Source organism: Cebidichthys violaceus, unplaced genomic scaffold (assembly GCF_023349555.1).
Source record: "Cebidichthys violaceus isolate CVI_PGR_0920_01 unplaced genomic scaffold, fCebVio1.0.p SCAF_13, whole genome shotgun sequence".
In the NCBI taxonomy this organism is placed as follows: domain Eukaryota; kingdom Metazoa; phylum Chordata; class Actinopteri; order Perciformes; family Stichaeidae; genus Cebidichthys; species Cebidichthys violaceus.
Genome location: NW_027176296.1, coordinates 467,849 through 486,195, shown reverse-complemented (window position 1 = coordinate 486,195; position 18,347 = coordinate 467,849). Strand labels below are relative to the sequence as shown.

At 39.7% G+C, this 18,347-nt stretch overlaps 4 protein-coding genes and 1 long non-coding RNA gene across 8 annotated transcripts; 1 reads left to right on the top strand and 4 right to left on the bottom strand.

Moving 5' to 3' along the window:
* Positions 1–302: 302 nt before the first annotated feature.
* Positions 303–3,858, bottom strand: LOC137870196 (torsin-1A-interacting protein 2-like). The gene is made up of 8 exons (XM_068707217.1): positions 3,829–3,858; positions 3,331–3,408; positions 3,098–3,199; positions 2,906–2,980; positions 2,597–2,782; positions 2,123–2,248; positions 1,828–1,971; positions 303–1,632 (listed from the first exon to the last, which is right to left on the bottom strand). The coding sequence occupies exons 2-8, from the start codon at positions 3,365–3,367 to the stop codon at positions 866–868; spliced, it is 1,437 nt and encodes a 478-aa protein (XP_068563318.1). The 5' UTR covers positions 3,368–3,408; positions 3,829–3,858; the 3' UTR covers positions 303–865.
* Positions 3,859–3,873: 15 nt separating this feature from the next.
* Positions 3,874–7,820, top strand: LOC137870195 (torsin-1A-interacting protein 2-like). 2 transcript variants are annotated; one of them, XM_068707216.1, is made up of 8 exons: positions 3,874–4,185; positions 4,458–4,580; positions 4,686–4,853; positions 5,168–5,272; positions 5,370–5,501; positions 5,634–5,756; positions 5,854–5,904; positions 6,006–7,820. In XM_068707216.1, the coding sequence occupies exons 1-8, from the start codon at positions 4,116–4,118 to the stop codon at positions 6,788–6,790; spliced, it is 1,557 nt and encodes a 518-aa protein (XP_068563317.1). In that variant the 5' UTR covers positions 3,874–4,115; the 3' UTR covers positions 6,791–7,820. The 2 variants fall into 2 exon arrangements, with proteins under 2 accessions (XP_068563317.1, XP_068563315.1); XM_068707214.1 differs by having other exon boundaries at positions 3,875–4,185; positions 5,370–5,507.
* On the bottom strand, positions 6,780–9,731 carry LOC137870197 (uncharacterized). The gene is made up of 3 exons (XR_011102691.1): positions 9,669–9,731; positions 8,005–8,140; positions 6,780–6,868 (listed from the first exon to the last, which is right to left on the bottom strand). It is a non-coding gene; the product is annotated as an uncharacterized lncRNA (long non-coding RNA).
* A 927-nt stretch (positions 9,732–10,658) lies between these two features.
* LOC137870082 (uncharacterized) lies at positions 10,659–15,017 on the bottom strand. 2 transcript variants are annotated; one of them, XM_068707082.1, is made up of 13 exons: positions 14,866–15,017; positions 14,279–14,474; positions 13,980–14,122; positions 13,704–13,795; positions 13,427–13,613; positions 12,872–12,925; positions 12,704–12,763; positions 12,206–12,289; positions 12,007–12,098; positions 11,847–11,905; positions 11,476–11,628; positions 11,323–11,366; positions 10,659–11,195 (listed from the first exon to the last, which is right to left on the bottom strand). In XM_068707082.1, exons 2-13 carry the CDS (start codon positions 14,472–14,474, stop codon positions 11,082–11,084), a joined length of 1,278 nt encoding a protein of 425 aa, XP_068563183.1. In that variant the 5' UTR covers positions 14,866–15,017; the 3' UTR covers positions 10,659–11,081. The 2 variants fall into 2 exon arrangements, with proteins under 2 accessions (XP_068563183.1, XP_068563184.1); XM_068707083.1 differs by lacking the exon at positions 11,476–11,628.
* A 1,193-nt stretch (positions 15,018–16,210) lies between these two features.
* LOC137870081 (chemokine XC receptor 1-like) lies at positions 16,211–18,177 on the bottom strand. 2 transcript variants are annotated; one of them, XM_068707080.1, is made up of 2 exons: positions 18,103–18,177; positions 16,211–17,863 (listed from the first exon to the last, which is right to left on the bottom strand). In XM_068707080.1, exon 2 carries the CDS (start codon positions 17,844–17,846, stop codon positions 16,860–16,862), a length of 987 nt encoding a protein of 328 aa, XP_068563181.1. In that variant the 5' UTR covers positions 17,847–17,863; positions 18,103–18,177; the 3' UTR covers positions 16,211–16,859. The 2 variants fall into 2 exon arrangements, with proteins under 2 accessions (XP_068563181.1, XP_068563182.1); XM_068707081.1 differs by having other exon boundaries at positions 18,099–18,168.
* Between the last annotated feature and the right edge of the window lie 170 nt (positions 18,178–18,347).

Genomic DNA, 18,347 nt, shown 5'->3' with positions numbered 1-18,347 from the left:
GTCATTCATTAGTACCAGCTGTGGACACGGTGCTTGCAGCTTTAGGATGCAAACAGCAGAAATAGCTTTTCAACGTGTTTTTTGACAAAGTGAAAAGTGAAATTTGTCGTCTTTCTTTACTTTGGCTTTCCGCGGCATATCCTATTTTGCTATGACGTAGTTTCACGCGCACACAGACACACTCGATGCTCTTCTATTCATTCATCAACTGGACACCAAACCGTGAGTAAGCTGCTGAATTTCTGGGCGGAAGAAATATGTCTGAAAGCACTTTAAGAAGGAAGCCATAAACAACAACAAAACATTTTTAAATTACCTGTTTATTTGCACTTTAAGGCACATCCAATTTTTATCAACTCCAAACTGTAGTGTGATCATATACAGTCTCTCAGTGTGATACATGTTTGTGTGTATATAAAAAGGAACATAGGACGTTCGGTTAAGGCACGTGGTGCCATGTAGGTTTGAGTATTGCAGAAAAAGAAGTCATAAAAATAATAAACCCTGTGTTGTGATACCAAAAGAATAGCTCTGTCTTGTAAACTGTGTGATGCAAAATCCACAAAGCCCCAAGTTAAACCATCTTGTAATTTATCTATAATTACATTTGATCAAAGTACTACAAGATTAAAGCACCATGATGAATGTCCAGAGATTTTTTTGTTTCTTTTTACAAACATTCCACAACATAATCTTAATATTAAGTGTCTCATTTATACTTTATGCCTTAATCTGTAGTGAGCTTCATTATAGCAATTGTAAGAAACCTTTGGGTGTTTAAAACCACTGTTACTAGCCTCAGAATGATGGTTAGGCGGTAGTTAAGTGCTTGGACTAAAGGTTCAAGAGTGACTATGTATGTCCCCTAGCACCCTTGGTGTTCGATCCTCTCCTCTGCTGCCACAGGCAGGATGAGATGAGAAATACGACTCCACAGTCCACCGTACTTGTCAAGGTCCATCCTGTCAAAAGATACTGGATGGCCATCGGAGAGGAACTTCTTCTTAAGATGGTCGTCCACCATCTCTTCCACAGCATTCAGACGAGTCTCGGCGGGAATCTCCTCTTCTTCCCCCAGCAGCACTGTGAAGATCAGACAAGTGTTCTTGTAGGCAGCGTTCTCGTGGTCGCAGTAGCGATAAAAAATAAGGGTGGAGCCTGGAGGCAGCTCCTCGAAGCGGTCGATGACAGCCACAGGTTTGTCTCCTTCGAAAGCTCCCTGCAGCTTGGTGTCGATGTCCAGTTTGACCTGGTCGCTGTCCTGGCTGGCTTTGCTGGCTCCATCGATGCTGAGGACGGAGGCGTTGAGAGAAGACGAGAAGGCGGAGGCCAGTCTCTGAGCCAGGCAGTGCAGAGTCTTCTCACCTCTGTGGCCTGCAGTCAGGATCAGGCTGACCGGCTCGGTGGGCTGGGCTGTTTGGAGTTGCCTCAGCAGGTGGACCTTGCTCCTACTCCAGAGCTCCGCACGCTGATTAGGGAACTGAGTCTTTACTTTTTCCAACTGCCTGAGGAAGATGTCTTTTTTTTGCCACACTTCATCTTTCTGAGGTGGAGATTTGGGTTGGAAGAGATACGGCAACAGGAAGGCAATTACTAACACCACCAAACCAGCTGCTATCAGGATTGTAATTCCTATGGAGAGAAGGCACGTGTACTTAGTAAGTCATTTATATACAAATTCAGAGAGCAGTTATTTAAATGACAACCACTGAGATGGTAAGACCTTGGCAGTCATTTGATTTATATGTCTCTTAGCTTTAATCACCTTGACACTAAAGAGATAGGAGAGAATAGGAGATAAACCTATGGATAAATTAACAAGATTACCTCCAGAATTTACAGGAGCCGCAGGTTCAGCATCAGCAGTCTCCTGAGTGGTAGGACCAATGGTTTCAACATCGTCCTCTGTCTGTGGGGAGATGATGTTCTCCTGTGTATCCTCTTCTTCCTTCTCCGGGTAGTTCTCATCATCTGACCAACGGGAGAAAAAAAAGAAAAGAAAAACTGGTTAGCACACAGCTTCCACCAGTGAGCCCCACCTGTTGTGTTAGACTGGAACGCCAAGAAGCTCAGCACGAGAAAACTTCCAGTCATTTTGGAATTTCGGAAAAGTCACACTCACCTTCTCCAGCGTCGGCATTTGTTGTGTTAGAGTCTGGGGTTTCCTCATCAGGTCCATCTACTTGGTCACCCAGGGTTGGTGGGCTGGTTGTTTCTGGTGCTTTCTTCTCTCCAGGGTGGTTTTCTCCTGATAACATCAGAAAGCAGCTCAAACAATAGTGTCTTTACAGTTACATTTTAATAGGGATTTTAAAAAAAAAGGGAGTTCAATGAGAGTTGCCTCTTTATACTGACGGTATTAAAGGATGAGCCATCCATCTTATATCAATACTCAGATGCCCACATGTATGATGAAACGGTTATTAGTCACTGTAAATGTTCATACAGCTACTGAAAACAGCACTGCAGACAAATGCCAATACAATACTATGACTGAGTGTGTAAATATAAAGTGCCCTGAGCTCTTTGACAATGTGACTACCATGGATAATAATGTCTAAATCACTTGTTATAACACTTAGACAGGAACACTTACTGGAAATCTCCTCCTCTGTCATGGTCTGTTGCTCAGTTCTCGGAGTCTCTCTCTTGTAATCACCATGACTTCCTCTTTCAGCCTGAGGTGGGTCGCTGTTCTCCTTCACATTCGCCGTTGTGTCGTCTTCTGGAGGTGAAGATCCTTCTGTTTGAGGCACCTTCCTCTCTTCAGCTGAATCAATGTCTGTAGTAAAAATAGAAATCAAGTGTCATCAAAGTTCTAGTCCAACTGAAGGGCTAATGTTTCATTTTCAATTAAGAATCGTATTTTCAGGAATGAAACGCTGTTGTAATACTATATACTTGCTTTCAACGTCAGGCTGCACCTCGTCTTCACCATCGTCGTCGTTAGTCTCTCTGTTTGCGGATGATGAAGCTGAATCTTGTTAGGGGAGAGAGAGACACCGTATTTGATCAGAACAGCAGATGCAGAAAAAGCATTTGGTAAAGACGCGTTGAATGGATTAATATTGACCTCGCTTGTATTTCGCAACGTTACCTTCTGAGAGTTGCTGCTTCACAATATCAGTCTCCTTCTGTTTGGACTCAAGTGTTGAGACATGATCCATATTTGTGGGCTGGGCTTCTTGTCCCTTGCATTCTGATTTTAAAAAAAAAAAAAAAAAAAAAAAAAAAAAAGGGAAACAAAAGTCCATGACACCATGTACATGTAAACCACTGTCTGCTGTAAATGTTTAGTAAACATACTAGTCCAGTATTTAGTGACGTTACCTGCTGTGTGGTGGTGATCTGTTTCTTGCTCTGCCATGTCTTTGGATAGAGGCACTTCACTCAAGAGATGGTTCAAGGCTGCATAAGGAGAATCGGTATAAAGCACTTGTTTCTTATGCGTTATCAGTTTGGACAGATTCTCGTCACAGGTTCAAAGTCTGAAGTAAACGACGGTTTGAAACAAAAAGCTGGAAATATTGAATTGTCTTGTTTCAAGAGCCCCGAGGTTAGCTTGGTGATATCTGGAGGCTAATTTACTGAATTTGCAGACATTGTAAACGAATTAAAAAAAAAAATAGTAGTTAACTAGCAAAACTCGCTCAGAGAGAACGAAGCTAATAGAATTCATCTACCGTAAAGTGTCGATTAGCTACCAACTAGCTAACGATGCAAGTGTCACACAAGAGATGCTGGTCACACCAGTTAGCCAGGCTTATTTCTAAAAGGACTAACTTAAATAACATACATATATGTTGAATAGTCATTTCTAATTCTTACCACACGTAACCCTCGATCACATCGCCGAGGGTGTACCACTTCCTTATCTTTTTAAAGCTTGCGTTACGTGTGTCGCACTGACAGGTCATAAACATCCAGTCGGAACCTTCAGCAGTGCCCGTGTTTCCCATCGGGATATCTAAAAATGTGACACTTCCCGGACATCAACGGCGTTCTGCCACAAAATGGTTCCCCTAAACGACTCCAAGGAAGTCGGAGAAGCTTGTCTATGAGTGAACACGATGCGTTTATCGTGTTAATTAATATACGTTTCTATTATCGTTCTCATGATGGATTCCAGGGTGTCTGAAAATAAAGGGTCTCACCCGTTGAGACGATCAACAAGGAAGTCATCGGGTAACGTTGAAGATGAGCAAATTTGACTGTTTTACAATGAGCTAGTTTAGCCATCGAAACTAAACGGCACTCTTAAGTTTGAGAGTTTGAGGAGAAAACCACTTTAATCTATGCTTGAACTAATTTTAGTTGACTTAATCAATGTAGACGATCCACAGACTAGGCAACTTCTAGCAAATGAGCTTTACGTTGAACTGTAGCAGTTGTTGAAACTTTAATCTACAGTGATTTGGGACACTCGGTACAATAATGTCTCTCTGCTCCTTCTTTAGTATTGACCTTTGAACCGACCCCCAGGGGCCCTCTCAAGAGGACCAGAAAAGAGTTAAAAAAACAAGTTCCTGTTCCAGCTGTCAATGGCTCCGGAGATGTGGGGACTGGCTCAGAGGATGAAGGTGGGATGCTCCAGTTAAAACGTATTTGCCGAGTTACAACAACAGTTGTCAGTCCTTTTTGAAGTCGGTGTGAAAAAATTTAGACTTTTCTGTCCCGTTTAACAGAGTCCCCTGGCAAGAAGAGCCGGACAGAGACTGCTAGACCAGTGGACGGCGGTGGGGATGAGAATGAGATGGATGTCCAGGAAGAAGATCTGGAGAATAATGAAGACCAGGAAATGGATGCTCTACAGGACTCCTCTTATGGCTCTCATCAACCAACAAGATACCACGGTTAGTGCTGCAACTAATGAAATAATGTCATTATTGATCAGTCTGAAGTGACAACTTGATATTGTTTTATGTAACAGATAGTTCACAATTTCAATGTATATCATGACCCATTATATACAACTTAGAAAGGCAGCGCATCGTAACACTTGAGAGGTTATAATCGGCAAATTTGGCATTTTTGCCTTATTCAAATGAACCAGTTGTCGAAATTGTTGATAAATCTCTGATTCATAAGATTTCTTGCCACTATCGGATCTAATCACCGGCAGTTTACAGGTTTTTATCTAAATCAAGGTTTTCTCTCTCTAAATCAGGCGATCTTGGAGATATGAATTTATCCCCACGTGTTGTGCTCGGTGAACGCCACAGATCCAGTGTTGCTGTACATTTAGAATCAGACTGGATGCAAACCAAGAAAGGTATGGAAAGGCTATAGATTGATACTGCATTAATCTGAATGATTACATCAAGGGAAGATAATACAGTCGTCCTAATCAGGGTTTTTTTTGTTTTCAGTAAAACCATCAACGAAGGAGCCTGTAGTCTCCGCCAAGTCTGCCGCACAAATCAGACCACCAGCAAACGGACCCAATGTGTCGGTCACCAGCATGGCCGACTACAAGAAGAAGATGGAGGCCAAGGCCAAGAGTACTGGTGTTGTAGCCGTTTTTATTTAGCCAGATTTTAGTCAAAGAAATTTGCATTGGGCACCTGTCCAATGGATTTACATCTCCAAAAAGTGATCATGTTTGACATTGATAAACTCTGCCTCACCTTTAGGTATACCAACAGTTAACCATCACGTCCCACGTGTGTACCCAGCCTCAGAGAAACCCTTCCCAACGCGACAACGTGTGAATAACATTCCGACACAAAAAGAAACCCCTCAGTACAAAAAACAAGGTATTGCAGCTTCAACTGAATATTTCAGTCATTAGCAACATCTAATGCGGCTGTGACATGTTTGACATTGATTTAATTAGATTTTCTCTTTTACAAGTGATAAAGAAAACGGCTGTTATCAAGAAAAGCTCTGGATATTCCTGTAGAGGTAAGCTGTCATCATTTTATTTGCATTATCTTCATACCCAAAGATACTTGTTCTACATTATTTGCTATAGTACATTTGAATATGGCCTTGTGTCCTTCCAGGCTTCATGTGGTGTCTGTGGCGTTTGGTTCTCCTGGCGCTGCTCTGTTCGGCCCTCTTCCTGGCATGCAAGATTATCCCGGTACTCAAAAAGACTGCAGATGGTGGAACGCATCCATCCAGGGCTGTAAATCCAGAAATGTTTGCTGATCATTTGTCGCTTCTTGAGACTCCGTTCCCTAGTCAGCGGCCTGAGTTGTGGAGAATGAGCAAGATCCACCTGGAGAAGCACCTCAAAACAGCCCATCCTACAGAGCCGGTCAGTCTGATCCTGACTGCAGGCCGCAGGGCTGAGAGGACTCTGCACTGCCTGGCTCAGCGGCTGGCCTCCTCCTTCTCGTCTTCTCTCAACGGCTCCGTCCTTCACATCGATGGAGTCAGCAAAGCCAGCCAGGACAGCGATGAGGTGAAGCTGGACATCGACAGCCAGTTGCGAGCAGCCTTTGAAGGAGACAAACCTGTGGCTGTCATTCATCGCTTCGAACAGCTGCCTCCAGGCTCCACCCTCATTTTTTATCGCTACTGCGACCACGAGAGCGCTGCGTACAAGCGGGTGTTCCTATTGTTTACTGTGCTTCTTCCTCAAGATGAGGTCAAGGCTGACCAGAGTCTGAAGGACTTGGAGGAGATGGTGCACGACTATGTCAAGGAAAGGATGGTGGACTCCAGCAACCAAGCCGGCTTCAATGACATGGACATTGACAAGTATGGGGGACTGTGGAGCCGCATCTCCCATCTTATCTTACCTGTAGTGTCTGAGAAGGAAGTGGAGCAGAAAGGATGCTAATGAATCAAGCTAGGCGTCAATGAGGATGTCAGGATACAACTTTGGACCAGTCTGATCCGCCTTGGCACGGTGCAGGAGCTATGAACCAGAGAAGTAACATGTAAATATAATGTGTGTGTGCTGTAACATTTCACATATATACTTAAAATGATTGACCGTTGTATTAATCTCCTTCTGTCGAAGATGAGGTTATACTTGGGCTGCAGTCCAATGTTGATGATTCTGTTTAACTGCTCTCAAGATTCCCAGCACTGAGTTTTTACACATTCACACATGTACATGCTTTTGCATAAGGATGTGACAGTGGCACCATTGTTCCACTTCCAAAGTAGCGTATGAAATGCATATTCACATTCAGATTTAGCATACAACGTTATATTTCTTGCTCTGTATCAAATCTCTCAGACAACTGGTGGCTTGCTTTATTCTTCAGTTTAATATCCCCATGGAGATGTGTGTCCCATTGTTCATTTAATTCTCTTGTGTACACAATTGGATTTGCACTAAAACATTTGCTTTATCTATCCTTCTTATCAAGAGTGCTGGCTTTTATGAAGATAAATATTTTATATTCTTTGTTTTTGCCTGAATGTGTATATTTGCGATATGTTGTCTCTTTCCTAGATTGGAATATTTTTTGATAAATGTAATGAATATAAAAGGCTTTGTTCTTTGCAACTGTTGAAATGTTGACTTTGAAACGTACGGCTTCTCACTAAGTGATTTGAAATTGTTAAAATAAAATATTATTAAATATTAATCAACAAGTCACAAAATGTGCCTTAAACACTCAAATGGAGAATAGACTATTTGAGTCAATTAATACTGTATCTTCACAACCTCAGAACCCAAACAAGGTTTCTTGCAGAAAGAGTTTCTTCTGATTTGTGCAAATTACAATTTCAAAATACAGGAAAGTGTTGTTTCCTGTGATGCCACTCATTCCTCTTATGTCATCATTCTGAGATGAATTTAGTTTTGCTCACTTGAACGTGTACATTTTCAATAAAGATTATTTTGATAACTAGAATAGTTGATGATTGATGTAACTCGTGTTTCCTATCTGCGTGCTTAGTTTCTGGAACGGAGGTAAAGAAAACGCAAAAAAAGATTTTGTGGGTAATGGGGAACCAACATTTTGAGCAACAGGTGTTGAGGTTAGCACAACAAGTTGATCAGCGTCACTCTGGCAACAGCAGAAATGGAAGACCTGCCTGCAGGTTCCCGATCAGCTACAACAGCAGAGAGAGTTGCGATGAGCACGGTGTGTCAGTGTTGCTCCACCATTGTAGAGTATGTGAAGGGACACACCCGGAGCCCAACTCCTTATCTCCACTGCTTTCAGGAGACCTTCAGGTGCGAAAGCACAACCGGATCAAACAATTCCAGAAGTAATTGATGTTTACTTTATAGCCATATTAAGTATTTCCTACACAAGGGGAAATTCACTGTGCTTATCTGGAGAGTAATATAATCAAGAGATAGCAATAAAAATGACAATGCAATGTTTTAAGAAAACAAAGGCTACATCTGGTGCACATCTAAAATCATCTGGCAGTTGCATGCAGCATAACTACATTGGCATATAGCCACGGTGTAACTAATTGAAACACTAAAGCCCAAGTTGTATTATTTATTAATTCGATTTTTTTTATTTCGTAGCATAAGAGATGCTTTTCAGTTTTATAGCCTACCGTGTTATACACAAGTGTTTCAGATTTTCATTATTTTTATAGTAGAAATAGTTCATCAGAGTTCCTAGTGGTCAAAATGTTACCTCAGGAGGATTGTCTTTCTTTGACACTTGTACTACTGGTGTATTAGTAAAGACTGTCAGTGTGCAGTCACATATGTTAATACATATATAATATGTACAAGCTTTTTATTCCGTGAGGAGAGAAATGGCACACTTTTTGTAAGGTAAGGATTAAAATCATGACCAGAATGCAATTTTATTTTTCTCACCAACACGCATGTGTAATATAGACAAGAATATGAACCTGCTTTAGTTAATAAACTGTGGTACAGTGATAGAGTGTAGGTCCCACAACATCTTAAGAGTGCACCATAAAGCTTTGAAACCAGGAAGTTACAACCGAAAAACACAGCAGCTGTTCAATCATTTACTAAGATTTTAAGATGAGATGAGATGAGATGAGAGGAAAGATGTAAGCATAAACATTTAACGACTATGTACAATATAAATATAAATATATATTCAAAAAGTGTATACATATAGGAGAGTTCACGACTGTGTGATGTTTATAGACACTTGCTGTATATCACATCTATGTGACAATAAAATATATTTGGAACTCAGCAGTGTAAAATAACTGAAATATTTCCTTTGCTTTTATATAGACCAGGAAATCAAAATGAATGTGAAAATTAAATAACAGTGTCCGTGTTCTGTTAAGAAACAAAGACATTTACAGTAAGTTTAAAACCTTATACACCCGAAAGTCCCCCATTTGGACGCAGAGTACATCAAAACTTAGAGAGTTTTGTGTTAAAAGTAACTGGCAGAGAACCCACGAAGAACGAATATAATGATGTTATAGTTCTGCAGAAACCTCAGCGTCCTGGGAACAACATGAACTAGGTCACTTCTACATGAGACAAACACATCTCCCATCAGCCAAGCAAACAAATAACAAAATATCATAAATCATACTCGATATGACTGGGACAGACCGGAGAAAAGGGCTGCTACACTCCGTTAGCAACGTGCTACCTACGAACATGCAGCATGAAAAAGCACGAGCGCCTGACGGAGATTACGGACATAGTTTCCATTTCTCTCCCCGGTAAACCATCGCAGAGATATTCAGCTTCGAACACAAAAAGTCACACAGCTTTCATCGAATATTGTACTTACTTTTGGTCGAATCTCAGCGAAAAAATGGAATATCTCCGTACTTCCAACGCATGTTTGTCCAGCTGCTGGTGCTCCGTGTGAATCCGTTCGATTCGTGTCTCTCCGACACTCCTCGGATTCTTGGGAGGGTTGGAAGCTCAGCAAATCAGATTTCAGAGATGGGACGTTTTTGAGCTTTATTGGCTAATAGTGCTGTCAATCATCTAGCTTTCAATTCCAGGCAATTCTATTGGCTCCTACGGTTCGAAGGATGTCTCAATGGTGAAAATCGGAGAAGGGGGGCTGAGATACAGCCCTGAACAGAGAGAATGGCTGAATCTGAAGCAGTATTTGACCTTAAACTAAACAACTAAAAAGGGCTTAGAAAGAGCTTAAAACACTCAAAAAAGGTCCAATCTTCTGTCTTTTGATTCATTGAACATCAGGAGTGATACATAGAAGTGATATAGAGTGTTTTTGAATTTAAAAAATACTTTTTTATTCAAATATTGGAATATTTGATCAGTTTTCTAATTTTATATGCTCTATATTTTATAAATGTTTCACTGTATCTATGTATAGCTGTGTATATAGAGCCTATATCAGTTGTTCTAAGAGCTCAGCATATTTAAAGTCTTGGATTTCCATACTTTCCAAAAAACAATATCCTAAAAGTGCTGTTTTTCCAGGGTGAGCTTTTGAGTTTTCCAAGTTCTGCTGTGTTCCATCCTTATCTTATGTGAACCTGTAACATGTATTCTGATAGTTCCATCATTTTTCTCATCTCAAAAATATATAAAAAAAAAAAAAAAAAAAAAAAAATTTTAATACACTTAATTAGGTATTTCTTATCTTTATTCTAGCTGAGGCCTGCAAATAGGCCTCGGGTATAAACGTACGATGACAGATGTAACTCTGATAAGAAGTGAGGTTATTACCTTCCTTGGAAAACGTTTAGAGCAAACACTGAAACATTGTGTGTGTGGTTTGGACTTGGAGACAGCATTTTCAACTTCGGTTGCTTTATTGTTATTTTGAGATTGGAATCAATCAATCATGAGGCACCAACCAGGAAAACCCAATTTTACATTATCAACATACGTTTTCATAACCTTTAACCAAAATATACTATTTAGATAAAACGATTATTTTTTTTAAATGTGCAGATCACAGCATCAGTATACAAACAAGCTACAGATAATAGTGCAAAAAGAGTATCATACACAAGTACCAACACAATAAAAAAAAGAATGCCCTTTTAAACACGAGCATGCATACAAGTGTGCAACTTGCAGTAAAGAATCCGGGACTTTGATTGAATTTGTATTCATGATTAACTTTTAAAAATGTGACAAACAACATACAACCCAAAAACAACAGTGAATTGCATGCAAACAAAGTACCAGCACAGCTTCATGCGCAGGCCTACTCTTACTAACATCCAAATATCCCGACAGTGACAGCAACAGCGACAGCGAAACACAAGTTTCCTAAGATGAAGATGGTTGAGACAGCAATGACGATCACGTCGGCTCTACTGAGCTTCTTCTGGAATTCAGAGGTGAAAAAAAGAAATGAACTGGCATCTTAACTGCAATGCATAATTTGTTATAGTAGACAGTTGTCAAGACAATACAACGTGTCATTATATTGTCATGATGTGAGTGGCTCTCACCTCTTTGCCTTGTTGCCTCCTTCTCTCACTGTTTCGTGAACTCTCTGTAACAGAAAATAGTGACAAATATTTTGGTCTTCTTAAGATTTCTATATGGTATTTAATATGTATCTGTACTAATATTCACAAAGCACAATAGTACAAGTCATTCACCTAATTTGCTTCTCCCCAGTATTGCTTTTCTTAGAGTACTGCTTACGAAAATCCAAATTACAAACAGGGCAATGAACACTGTGAACGCGACCATCACTTTCTGAAGGCTGTTCTTTCTGCAGTTGTCCGAAACACCAACAAAGATGACAGCGACTATGTGTAAAACATATTTGGAAATAAAATCAGTGCAATAACAAGGCAATGGCAACTAAGAGACCATGCAAGCTGTGACATTGGTTAGCAAGAATGCAAATAAGCGTATTTCCCTAAATGTCAAACTACTGCATTAAATACATTAAACGTGTCACAGAGAGAAACGAATGCACTTAAGTTTACTACTTTATAGATTCAAATCAGGTGAATCTCCTCACTTGTAAAAATCAGATGGATGACAGAAAACACGTTGACAGCATGGTCACAGATCTTCTTTCTTGAACAGAACAAAAGAGAAACAATAACAGCTGAGCACAAAGTGTTAAAGTTGAGTTTCAGGTCAAACATTCAGGCAGAAGAAGAGGAAGTTGAACTTACAGTTCATGACTGGGTCCAATTGGCAGACAGACGATTACCAGCTCTATTAAATTAATCACCATCGCCACACACACAAGAGCAACGAGAGTGACCTAAACGTGCCGACACAGACACACAATTAATATAACCTTGTACAACTAATACATTTGATATAGATGTAGATATAGAGAAATGTTGTACACCTCTTATTATTACTTACTTTAATAGATTCAGCCACACATAACAAAACCACAGCTGATATTTCAACCGCAGCACACAGCAGACTGCAAGATATCTGTGACACCTACACAAGAAATAAGATGCACTTTCACTTATCTCAATAAACCTGAATAATTAGTATTCAATACGTGTTTGTACACACAAGCACAGAATACAGACTGAGCCTACAAATGCCATGTAACATTTATAGGATGTGCTGATTTTGTCTCCATATGGTTACGTTAGAAAGATGAATTTACGTTTTCAGAAGAAAAATGCACTTATACAAAATGCAAACAATAAACACAACATGCAAATGACTACCACTAAGTACATCAAATCTACCATTAAAGTTGCTTTAGATTTTTATAAAAATCAAACACCTTTTTTTGGTTGGCATTCTGAAAAAGTCATTCAATATCTTGTAATTACCTCTCTATAGTTTTCACTATAGAGTATGGGAGGACAGTTACTGACAACACAAGCCCTCATGTCTTACCTTATGACCACAAGAAAAGGGGCTGTTGTGGAGGACGATAATGAATATATTAGACAATGCCTGATGAGAGATAAAGACAATTATACCTTTTATTTTGTATAATTTTCTGTAGTAGGACTATTGTGTAAATGTCATTCACTGGGTTACATAAATGTATAAATACCATACCATTTTGAGTACCACAAAAACAATGTCGAATATCATCACCAAAATAACTGCTGTCTGAAGACAAATCAAGAGAAACACGGAGGAACTGTGTAAATAACATTTTTGACGTTTATCTATTAAAGGGCCAGTGTGTCGAATTTTGTGGGATCTATTTGCAGAAAGGGAATATATTAATCATGACTCTATTTTCATTAGTGTATAATCACCTGAAACTAAGAATTGTTGTGTTTTCATCAGCTTAGAATGAGCCTTTCATATCTACATAGGGAGCGGGTCTTCTTCACAGAGTCTACCATGTTTCTACAGTAGCCCAGAATGGACAAACCAAACACTGGCTCAACTCTGACATGATTGTGAAACTCCAAAAATGTAGTACCGCCAGCCACGTTACTGGAGTCTTGGAAAGGCATAATGGAGCGGAGGGGTATTCAGATGATTGCACTCTTCAACCACACTGCTAGATTCCCCTAAATCCCACACACTGTCCCTTTAATGCATAGATTTCTGCACAATGTCAAGAAACCCAATCAAATCCACCGCCGTGTCGCTCCTTACCTCCAATGGGTCAATTACGTCCATTTGCTGAGTGGTCATGCTTGCCTGTGCAGTACTTGACTTAGTAGTACTTATTGTAGTACTTAGCTCAGTACTTGGTTGAGTACTGGGTGTTGGTGTGGCGATTGGACAGGGTTTTGCATCCACTGATACCCAGAATTTATCAAAAGTCTCAAGAAATGTGGCTCTGAAATATATCAGACAGGCATATGATGACAATCGTTTTGCTTTTCATTGTAATATTGACCTTTGGAGGGCAGCCAAAGTGTTTGAATACCTGAAAATGATGTCTACGTCTGCACCCTGTGCCGTCCAGTTAACTTGAAGCCCAGTATTTCTTTGATTATTCTTATTACTAACAGCCGAGTTCTGAGGAGAGAGACAAAAGTAAAGCAAGCGTCACTTCCACAAGACAGATTATTAAGGCTTTGACTTTGAATTTCCCCGTAAATTTAAATTAAACATGTTACTTAAAATGGAAATGGAAAGTATTCAATTATTAATGTAATGCATTTAATACCTCTAATAATGAAAAAATGGGATGATCACTTACTGCTGAACCATTACAAGACAAGAGACGAGACTTAGAAGGATCAAGCACAGTGAATTTTCCAACAGGACGGCCGCTTGACCCGAGCGCCTCCAACATAAACCCATTGAACTGTATGGTGTCTGGTTGTATGCTCCGGAGAAAAACTATATAAAAAGTTTGAAGATTCATTGGGGAGAAGGTGAAGGGACAGAAAATGAAGACAGCGTTAGTAGTGATAACCACTTAGGGAATGACAACTGCAACGAATATTGATAGTGATATACAAGCTTCCAGGAAAATGGATCCAATAGTCTCTGTACCTGTAATAGGGTCTCCCTCGTTTCCAGGTTTACAACTCAACTCAAAGGGCGGTTCAGTGCTCTGAGGGGCATTAAATTCCCCATCTGGTCTTGCATGCTGAGGTAACATTGTATCACACGACTGTGGGAAGTTACCACTTGAAAACCCATGCATCTTTGTGATGATGTTAAGGCCAATCAAAATCCATACCCACATCTGTAAAACAAAATGACTTCTTCATAAACATGCAGTCACTGAAAATGAATAATCTTGACCTGAAACACTGTCACTGTGATATTCAGCTGATGCATTGGTACCATAAGCATCATTATACACACTCCCCCAACTTTTGAAGAATGCAGAAGGACAAGGACAAATTTACAAGCCCACACTGTTCACTCACTATGCCTTTGAACTAACCCATAAATTAAAGTCAGCTCTTTTCTTTCGGAAAATGACAATAATAAAAACTATAATTAGGCCTGAAAGTTAACAGTTTAGTGAGCTCTTTCATAGTATTATTCAAATTCAAACTAGGATTTATAGCATAAGTCCTCAGTGGCAAATAATTAAATACACAGTGATAATAACAACTCTTTTCTCTTACCTTAAAATATTTGTATAAAATGTCCTTAAAAAAAAAACCTTAAGTAAAGATGTCACACTTCAACCGTAGACACTTAGAGCATAGAACTTGCTATTTAAGTCTCTTAGATGAAAATAGGAAGGAACCTCAGAAATGGCTCCTCCTTCCGTGACAGCTAGGTGTGCAGTGTGTGCTATAGCACAGCAACAACTCAACAGACTGAAGGAGGAAGTTAGAAAGGGTAATCTAAGTGCACGGCTGATCCCACCCACACGCACAGCTGAATGATTAAGAAAGTACAGTATCTTTACTGTGGACTAGACTTGTGTCTCAGATTGTTCTCATAGCTTGTTGGTTTCCCAAAAGAATGCAGGTTCCTTAATTTCTCCAGTCTCCTAATAGCACTATACAGATCCAAGTCTGCAGTGCCGATAGAAACACAGTTCCTTGATGAGTGCCTCAAATCAAAATACCTGTCAACTCAAAATCAACCCATAATGAAACAGAGTGATACATGTATGTTTCTGCTTTATTAACATATATTTTTGTATTTTCAAGATTTTAACATTATTTGGCAGTATGTAAAGAAGCTATAACATGTGAAAGCATCATCAGTTGTTATTTTGCAGTTAATGAGGGTAAGTAGAGGACCCTGGCAAAATGTAATGCTATTCCAATGTATATATGTTGACAGTATTATATCAGTATGATCCTCTTTGGCTATTTTAAAATGTTTTAAACGCTAGTGCTGGTAACAATGATTCAGCAAAGCCGACCCTAAGCATAATAATGAACGCTTCGATCACCGGGGAACTCCTGTTGAAAGGGTGTGTCCAGGTTGAGGTGCCATGCCACCTGCAGAGGGCCCATTTACTAAAAAACTGATGAGAAGGTCTGACTTTTTTCTATAAAGGCTGGACTGCATATTAAATTACTTTATTTTTTGTTATTTTTTAATATGTTTATGTCATATGTAAAACAACCAGGTTGTGCACGATGCTCTTGATATGAAATGTCTTTTATTATATATATATACATTTGCTGATAATGATAGTCATCATTTCTAGTCATCCGAGCTTTCAATGTGCTTGACACTACATATCAGCATTCACCCTTACACACACACACACACATTGATAGACTGATGGCAGAGGTTGCCATTTATCAGAGGATAATCTAAAGCCTCCGGGAGCACAGTATCTTGCCCAAGGACACTTATTCTCATAATAGTGGACGACCCACTCTACCTCCTGAGCCACAGTCGTTCTGTCCATTAGTGGACATTTCCTTTGGTAGAGATGCACTTTTAACATTAATTGACTTCTCAACCACTTGGTAGAGACTCATAGTAGAAAACAACATGTGGTCAGTTGAAAAAAGCCATTGTGTTTTTTATTGCAGAGAGGGAGTCAAAATTACAAACATCTTCACATTGCTTTTTACTGGGTGGGACCATTAACGGACTAAATATAATTACAAGCATATTTAGTAGCATTACAACATAAACAACAAACAAACAAACCCCTTCCTTTTAAAATATGAAATACCAACATTTAGCTGTTGTATGCAATGGCACATTGTATTAAATTCACACAATGAATCAGAATTAAAGTGATAAGTGAAAACATCCTCACAAAAGTGAGAGTACGTATCATTTTAAATAAATATCATAATAACTAATTTGCACAGTGAACATATATTTTCTATAAAGGCTCCACTTCCACTGTAACTATTTAATCATATTTTTATGTCCATGAAAAACATGACTCTCTTTTTAAAGAGCCAGTAAATAAATGTATGTAACAATTCAAGACACCTGGGCCCATACAAACTATATATTATGAGGTTTAACAGAGACACGATAAAGAGAAAAGGTCAGATTTAAATATATTGAGTGCAGCATGCTACAAACTGCAAAGTATGAACCCTATATTTCAATACAATGGATTTTATCAAGCACACACTGGACTTGAGCAAATGCAGCAGTAAATGCAAGGAAAAGACTCAAACAGCAACTAGAACATTGATGCACGTGAGATGGTTGGCATTCTAACCTGCTGTTCTTCAGCTGGACTTCGACTGAACAGCAACGACTTCAAATGACTCCTAAACTTCACACCAACGAACGCATAAAAGACAGGGTTCAGGCAGCAGTGCGAGAAAGCAATGAGCCGGCACACATAGAACACATAGTCAAGATTGATACTTGATACACAGTCGTCGAATGGTGGAACCATATTGTCATCCAAAACCCTCAGAAAGATGACCACATTGTACGGCACCCAGCCGAGGAAGAACACAGCCACGATGCAGAAGACTAACTTCACTGCTCTGTTCTTTGTGTGAGATCTTGTTCTTGTGATTTTCCACAGCAATTGAATGTAGCAGAAAGCCATCACTGCAAAAGCGACCAAGAAGAAAATGTTCTGTTGGAAGACACTAATGCTTTTCCACAGGGGGTCTTCGTACTCACAGCCCAGGGAGTGTTCACCTTTGTGGGGGATCGAGACAATGGTGCTGTAGAGCAGGGAGGGAATGGCTGCTCCAATGCTGATTATCCACAGTAGGAAAGACACATAAGTCCCGGTGATGAGTCTCGGTGTGCTCAGGTTAGACAGTGGGTGGACCACTGCCAGATACCTGTAGATGGTCATGATGGTCAGGAAGAGAACGCTGCTGTAAAACCCAGTGAAGAAGACAAAATTCACTATTTTGCAAAGGGCCTCTGAAAACAACCATCCCCAGATGTGGTAAATTGCCCAAAAGGGCAGACCGATGGTGAAGACGAGGTCAGAGATGGCCAGGTTCAGGATGAAAATGTTGGTGAGAGACTTGAGGTTTTCGTACAAAGCAAGGATTACAAGGACGAGGATGTTTCCTGTGAGGCTCAGTGTGATCACAATGGCGAAGAACACAGGAACGACAATGGATCCAACCATGACCACCTCATCTTTTTCACACACTTCATCTCCATAGTCCTGGTCATAGGAAGAGTAATTCATTGCTGTTCAACTGGATCCTAGAAAAAAAAGATAGAATTAGTTTGTTATTATTATTATTATTATTATTACTGTAGGTTATTCTAAGTCATGTCATTGTTAAATCAACATAAAATAGAGACAAGAGGAGTAATTAGAGCAATACTAACAAAAAGGGTCTTTTTCCATGTTACACTGGAACTTCTTTAATGAGAACATAATAGTACATCACTTGGGTAATGTTACTATATTTAGTGTGTAAAGAAAACAACTGACCTACCTCTTGCTTGATGGGACTGATATGTTGTAGGATGTGATGCCTTCTGTATACTCAGAGAGCTCAAAATGAGGTAGCTATTACAATCTACAGGCAGTGTTTTCTGTTCCTAGTTCTGTTCTAGTAACCTGCTTTCTTGTGTCATAGGCTATGTCCGCAGTTCTGCCAGAGGTGGGCTTGTTTATTTAGACCACATCTTGGAGAAAAACAAATTGCTAACTTTGTCATAAAAAAACAGCAAACAAACA

Excerpts from the sequence above, each read along its gene's own strand:
- LOC137870196 (XM_068707217.1), bottom strand. The coding sequence starts at position 3,367 with ATGGCAGAGCAAGAAACAGATCACCACCACACAGCAG. Across the intron at positions 2,981-3,097 it reads GAAGCAGCAACTCTCAGAAG|ATTCAGCTTCATCATCCGCA; the intron begins GTAACGTTGCGA and ends TCCCCTAACAAG. Across the intron at positions 1,633-1,827 it reads GGCTCCTGTAAATTCTGGAG|GAATTACAATCCTGATAGCA; the intron begins GTAATCTTGTTA and ends TTCTCTCCATAG.
- LOC137870195 (XM_068707214.1), top strand. The coding sequence starts at position 4,116 with ATGATGGATTCCAGGGTGTCTGAAAATAAAGGGTCTCACCCGTTGAGA. Across the intron at positions 4,581-4,685 it reads GACTGGCTCAGAGGATGAAG|AGTCCCCTGGCAAGAAGAGC; the intron begins GTGGGATGCTCC and ends CCCGTTTAACAG. Across the intron at positions 5,757-5,853 it reads CCCTCAGTACAAAAAACAAG|TGATAAAGAAAACGGCTGTT; the intron begins GTATTGCAGCTT and ends CTCTTTTACAAG.
- LOC137870082 (XM_068707082.1), bottom strand. The coding sequence starts at position 14,474 with ATGTGGGTATGGATTTTGATTGGCCTTAACATCATCACAAAGATGCAT. Across the intron at positions 12,926-13,426 it reads ACGTAATTGACCCATTGGAG|ACAGCAGTTATTTTGGTGAT; the intron begins GTAAGGAGCGAC and ends ATTTGTCTTCAG. Across the intron at positions 12,290-12,703 it reads CCTTTTCTTGTGGTCATAAG|GTGTCACAGATATCTTGCAG; the intron begins GTAAGACATGAG and ends TTTCTTGTGTAG.
- LOC137870081 (XM_068707080.1), bottom strand. The coding sequence starts at position 17,846 with ATGAATTACTCTTCCTATGACCAGGACTATGGAGATGAAGTGTGTGAA.